The 7,079-nt window shown below is 34.1% G+C and overlaps 1 protein-coding gene across 6 annotated transcripts in view; it reads left to right on the top strand.

The window, feature by feature from the left end:
* LOC144442254 (disks large homolog 1-like) overlaps positions 1-7,079 on the top strand; it is a 190,330-nt gene extending 183,251 nt beyond the window's left edge. For all 6 annotated transcript variants that reach the window (XM_078131542.1, XM_078131540.1, XM_078131541.1 and 3 more), the window contains 5 exons: positions 1,626-1,676; positions 2,635-2,739; positions 3,530-3,702; positions 4,429-4,633; positions 5,271-7,079. In XM_078131542.1, the coding sequence (XP_077987668.1) occupies positions 1,626-1,676; positions 2,635-2,739; positions 3,530-3,702; positions 4,429-4,633; positions 5,271-5,377 (641 nt within the window). In that variant the 3' untranslated portion in view covers positions 5,378-7,079. The remainder of the gene's footprint in view (positions 1-1,625; positions 1,677-2,634; positions 2,740-3,529; positions 3,703-4,428; positions 4,634-5,270) is intronic.

Genomic DNA, 7,079 nt, shown 5'->3' on the forward strand with positions numbered 1-7,079 from the left:
CAATACCACATCACTAGAGGGCGCTATTTATAACGAAAGACTGGGCAGTTCATGATTTTAGTATTGTTTACGACATATACCAAATGTTGATTTTAACAATGTTTATTCACAACTTTGAAATATGTCAAATTTGTTTTTTTGAAATCAAATGAATGTTCAAACATTTGTTGTGGAATCAGTCAGGGGCATGTTTTGTTAAACGAGGCATGAAGGCCACTTTCATTTTTGTGAATTTTTTTGAACAAAATGATCTATGTTATGTTGTATATGCCTTGAGTTTGTTTGTGCCCGTGCATAGTCATGTAATGTTTCACCATGCATGTAACTTTCCTCTTAAACACTATCTCATCACCGATATTTGCTTAGTAATTCCACCGATAAAATCACATGTTCACTATTATTTCAATGAACTAACATGAGTCCCTGTGATAAATGTAATTTATAGTAAAGTAACACAGCTAAAGTGGCCATATGGATGAAATTTTTTATATTTATTTTTGATTTTTAATTCACTAATCAACTTTACTATGCTTTCCTACTTGAAAAAAACAATGTGAAACAGCATAGAACAAGTCTGTGTTTGTAACTCAATAAATTTGACAAAGTTAAGAAGCATCTCAAAAGTTTGTACATTTAAAAAAAAAATTTTTTTGCAATACCATATTATGTTAATGACAAACATTTGACATTTTATCACCGTGTTTTTTTCAAATAGAAAAAAAAAACATACTGAAATTGTTTTTATCGATCGAAAATCTGATATAAATGTGCGAGTCTCAACCATATGATCACTTTATAGTTTCTCTGTCATTATTGGCAACATTATGCAATATACCGTAGTAACATTTACTATGTAAAGTTATTTATATTTGTAAACAGTTACAATTTGCTTTAAATTAAGTACAGAAATGAGAAAAACAGTACATGTACTCAAAAGGGGGTGTTCTTGATGAAATCCTTGTTGTGAAATAGGCGCAGAACAGTGAAAGGGTTATCCTCAGAAAAGTTCATGCACTTCAACTTTGATGTACAACATATCAAAAGCGTGCTGTAGAAAAAGTGAAGAGATGATAAAAATGTGTGTCCATGTTTTGGGTTGTACCCTAGTATTAGTAATGAAACTATGACTGCAGTGATGAGTTACCTTGTCTACCAGATTTATATGTGAGGATTTGACAAGAGGCTGTTTCTGAGCAGACAAAAGTGATACAATGTTACAGTATTTGACTGTTTTGGATACAGAGAGTATAACTGATAATGAAATTGTTTCATTTTTATCACATTTTGATACAATGTTTTACTGATAATGAAATTGGTTACTTTCATTGTTTGCTACATATTGATACACTGTTGCAATACTTGATTTTTGCAAATCACTGTTTTTAAATATTTTGTCCATGTTTGTTTCAGTAACAGGCATGTTATTTTGCTTTCAAACCAACTTTGATTTCTTTGTGTTGAAGTTCAAGTGCATGAAAGTACAGTGTGTGATTATTGTATACCTGCTGCCTTTATCCTTTTTCCTACAATTCTAAGTGAAATCTTCAAATCTTTAAATATATATATACATATACATCATCACTCTTTGCGTGTCATTTGTAACAAGTACTGTGATTGGTCAACAGGAGGTGTTGATGAACCAATCCTATCGTACGAGGCAATGGTACAGCAAGAAGGTAAGATGTTCCAATGTTTGGGAATGCAATTCATTTTGTAAAGTGTTTGAGGTGCAAAATACTTCGTCAGGTTTGATCCAAAGTCATCCGGATTTTGTGATCCCATTTATTTAACTCGCTTGCTGATGAACCAAACACTGTGATTGGTTGATAAAACAGATGTGAAGTTTAAGGGAATGCCTGCATTCACCAATAGACTACTAGTGATACAAATTTCAACACAAGACCAATCTTAAAAATAACATTGAAAACATAAATGTCAACATTTTGTAACGTAAGGACTGTTGAATAACTGGACAATAAACTATGGCTTGACATGATGTAATAATCCCTAGTTCTATGAGATTGAGTTATCTGTTATCTTGAGGATTAATTTGCCAGTGGATTTAGAGTTAATCCCATGGTTTTACTAAATGAGAAAAATAGCTGCAGTGATGAGCTACCTTGTCTACCAGATTTATATGTGAGGATTTGACAAGAGGCTGTTTCTGAGCAGACAAAAGTGATACAATGTTACAGTATTTGACTACAATTTCCAAGTGGTTACATTTGTACTAATTTTAGACTTTCTTGATGTTTTCAATGACAATAGAATATTTACATTTTATGGAAGTTTCACCTATATTTTGATACAATGTTTCAACGTGTTTACATTTGTTCCTATATTTGATAAAATATCTCATCTTGATACAATATATCAATGACAACTTTCAATAAACATTGGCAGTGTTTATCTTGTTACATTATTTGACAACATTTTGAAGTAAGTTGTCAATAATAACTATACCACAAGCCTGACACTTTTATTTTCCCTGAAAAACTAAGGATAGAAATGGTGACAGTTATGCATGCAAGCTATGAAAATAGTTAAATATACGATGGATTTATGAAGAATTGTAGTGCTGTTCTCCATGCTTATATGTACATCATGATATTTTTGTTTGCTTTTTTTCTTCAGCTTCTCATTACCAGAGACCAGTGATAATTCTGGGACCAATGAAAGACCGCATCAATGATGATTTGATATCAGAATACCCAGACAAATTTGGAAGCTGCGTTCCTCGTAAGTAGCTGTGTAATTCTCCTTCCACTTTGATATTATGTCAACAGTCATACATGATCAAAGTATAAAAGTAAAGAATCACATTTTTGAAAAAAGTTGTCATGATTTTCAAAACATCCAGACTCTTCAGGAGTGAGTAGAAGGGCTGGTTCCAATTAGGAGTAAAATTTATATGTGAAAAACAGTTACCTCACGTGAGTTATAGAAAAGTTAGTCCACAACTTTGGAACTGTTCATAGTTTTACTCCAAGCTTTTTTCATACCATTAATTGAAAAATTATGGAAATGCACTTTTTCTTTAACATCCTGACTGTACGAAAGTGTTTTGTCTATAATAGCTTGTAATTTAAACTATTAGAAAGCTTGATTTGGTAAAGACACAGAATCATACTCTTCTAATGATTACATTGGTCGTAAATACTTCTGATACACATACAAGTTTTGTAACTGCAGTGATGAGCTACCTTGTCTTCCAGACCAGATTGTGAGGATTTGACAAGAGGCTGTTTCTGAGCAGATGTTAAAAGCAAAGATGTAGAACAGTGGACTGGATGTACAGTAGATAAACTTTTGGATTCAAGCTAGGGAGTCAATGGAATGTAGGACAGTGGACTGACTGTACAATAGATACACTTTTGGATTCAAGCTAGGGAGTAAAAGCCAGTGTAAGGGTTAGGGTTAGGAATGTGAACATTATACCATAATTAGATACAACATATGATGAAAAATGAACTTGTTGTCCAACAAGTAATAGTTCTAACATGTTATTGGTTTGTTTTCCCACGCTCAGATACGACACGTTCCAGACGTCCATACGAAGTGGATTCACGAGACTACCATTTTGTGGAGTCACGGGAGGCAATGGAGAGAGACATTCAGAATCACTTGTTCATTGAAGCTGGCCAGTATAACGAGAATCTGTATGGTACGAGTGTAGCATCGGTTAGAGAAGTCGCAGAAAAGGTGAGAGTTTAAATAGATACGTCACGTGTTTGATCTCGACAAATTGTCACTTTACTAGAAAGATTTTGAATGTTTTCACACTAATGGGGTGTCCGATACAAGTTTTGAATCAAACACCACCACCAGAGGGCGCTGTTCAGTAAAAATCTGTATTTTATACTGAGAGTAAACCTTTAAGAGTTATTGACTTCTTTTACAAACTTCACACTTGTTGCAATTTAGGTGAATTTATATGTTAAATTTGTCAAGAGTCATTCATATTTAGCCTTTTGAAAAAGATAAGTCACCGGTAACCATGGCAATGAAAAGAAAATGCAGTGATGAGCCTACTTATTGACCAGTAGTTACTCACAATGGTGAAAGTACAAGAGGATGTTTCTGACCATAATGATAAAAATACTTGCTTTAGAGAGTGCTATAAGTTCATACTTCAATGGCATTGAACTTGGTATATAGAAGAGTGGACCGACGGTACAATGGCTACACATTTGTATTCAAGCTAGGGAGTTAGGAATAAGGCCAAGTTAGGGTAGGACTTGAGTTAAACACCCTAGCACATTGCTGGTTTGTATAATGTGCAATGAGTGGACACTGTTCTACGATGTACATGTGTTTCTGTGCAAATGTTACCAAGATGTCAAATTTGCAGTGTTAAAAAATAACTAAAAAGTGAAGAATGTGAATGTTGACAAATTTTACCTTTATTATTTTCCCGCCAATTATCAGCAAGGAAAACATTGCATTCTTGATGTGAGTGGTAACGCTATCAAACGACTTCAAGTTGCACAGTTGTATCCTGTGGCTATCTTCATCAAACCCAAGTCAGTAGAAGCCATCATGGAAATGAACAAAAGAATAACAGAAGAGCAAGCCAGAAAGACGTACGAGAGAGCACTGAAACTAGAACAAGAGTTTGCACCCTTTTTCACAGGTAAGTATTTGGATTACAGTAGAAATGATATAGGCTTGGTGTGTTTGACACAAAGATAGACACATATTAACTCCAACACACACAGCAGGGTTCTTTACCCAATCACATTGCGAAGGGGGGGGGGGGGGTGTAGGAGTTATGAAATTAGTGCAGTATTACAGTTCCAGGGTAGTGTATTCTGTAACATCTCTGGCGTTCCCACTGCAGAAAATAAAATGATGTACTCGCTATCTCACTTGATTTGATAAAGTAGTCATCTGAGACGAAGTATAACAACATGCATAATAAACAGCTTACTGTGAATTGTGGTACAGTTTGATGACACCTTTGAAAGTCCCACTTATTGGCTGATATGAAGCCCTTAGAAGGTCCCCACTGATTTGCTGAAATGGTCCCCTAGAAGGTTCTCACTTTTTTGAACCACGGGTAACTATACTTTATATCTATAATCAATATCAATACAGACAACCAATCAGAGTGAACCTTTGCAAAGACTTCAGTTTCCACCAGTACCTTTATTAACCTCTAGCTTTAAACATAACAGTCTCACTGGCCATGTAGAAGTACAGCATAGTGTGGAATTTCACTCATTCTGAAAATTCTGTCATTCCCTTTTTTTTTTTTTTTTACCTCACAGCTATTGTTCAAGGAGACACAGCAGATGAAGTCTACAAAGAGGTCAAAGAAGTGATTGGAAGAGAATCAACCCCAACCATCTGGGTCCCTGCCAAAGAGAAACTGTGAAAACAGGTGTCAATAAACACTGTCAGCCAATCAAATGTCAGTATTGCAACTGTATATACCTAACCAGCCAGGTGTTGTTGACATTATCTCAGCCAATTGAAAAACAGAAGAAATGTTAGGATCAGAATTGTACCTGTACATAACTAGAAAGCTTGTTTGGTAACCAGATTAAAAGAGAATTTGATACAAGAATTGATCTTTATTGGATAAAATAGTACATGGTCTGTATATACATACAAATTAAATTTAGTATTTGGTTGGAGGTAGACGATACCCTGGACAATTTTCTTGTTTTACACTAAACTTGAACCCTATTTTCTTTCAAGATTTTTTTTTTTTTTGAAACTGGGAATCGATTAGAACTCTGAAGTTCATCATTCACTGCCACCTAAAAGTTCTATTCCCACGTTGACGTTTGCATATCCAGTTTTACGATAACAGCACGCCAAACGTGCACACCGAAAATAAAATGTTATTATTGAGCGAACGAACGTATGCATACTTCCTTGCTATCAATAAATTAGTTAATAATTTGAGATTTTTTTTTGTGATTGAAAAAAAGGAAAATGTTTCACAGATTTGATATGTAATGGCTTGGATGAAAATGAATGAAAATGAATGAAAAAGTATTCATCCGAAAATATATATAAAACAAAAAAATTTGAGATAAATTTTGAGTTGACCTGTAATCTTGCGTAAGAAGAAAATAATGAGATGATAAACCAAGTTTAACAGTTAAAAATTAATAATCATGATTAAGTGGTGTTTAAATTTTTTTATACGAAGAAGTGGTTACGAATATTATAATCCTGAGGATTTATTTGGGGAGGTAGTGAAGGAATAAAAATTACATAGAAAACTTTGTACAGTAGAGAATTACGTACATAAACTCTTTTAATATGTAGTGTATTATTCCAGTGTCTTTTCAGCTGTGCTACCAGTAGTCACATAGAACAGATGTATTTTTTCATGAACTTAGACTAACTAACTAAACCCTTGTCCCCTCCCACTGTTGGTATACTCCAATTGTTCTCCACCAAGGTTGCTTCCATTATTGGTCAAAATAGGGTAGATTAGTGGAGATCTCATGATGGGGTAAATTAACGACACGCACACCAATAATGAACCTGTATACCCTTTGAAATCAGACAATGGAATATCCTGTTCATGCAGACAGTAGGAGTAAACCATTCGTGGATGGAGATCAAGGGGTGGATGACAACCCTGTGTACATTTACTCATTCCAAGATATTATTATTATAAGTCAGGAAGGTTTTTTGATTTCATATTGTAGATTTTTTTTTCTGATAACATGGAGAAGGAATAAGTTGGGTATTACTAACATTTTTATCAGCTGGTTCTGTTCCTTAGACAGACACAAATGACTGTATAATCACTTTTTTGGGGAAAAATTAAAAAAAAAAAGAAACTATGCACTCTTTATGAACATTTCTCAAAGCTCTAAACTCTCAACTGTACTAAAAAAAACTTTTCAACCAGTCATATGTAGCCTTCTCACCCCCATTCTGAATGGAATGAACTTGAATCTCTATAGGAGCGAACTAAATTTTGTCAGTTTATAGGGGTGAGAACTGTCGTATATTATGTCTAGATTATAATGAGTGCACAGACTTTCAACAGATTGTACAATTATTGACCAAAAAAAAACCCAATAAATTTCAACAGATTTCATCTCGTTCAA

Source organism: Glandiceps talaboti, chromosome 11 (genome assembly GCF_964340395.1).
Source record: "Glandiceps talaboti chromosome 11, keGlaTala1.1, whole genome shotgun sequence".
Lineage (NCBI taxonomy): Eukaryota > Metazoa > Hemichordata > Enteropneusta > Spengelidae > Glandiceps > Glandiceps talaboti.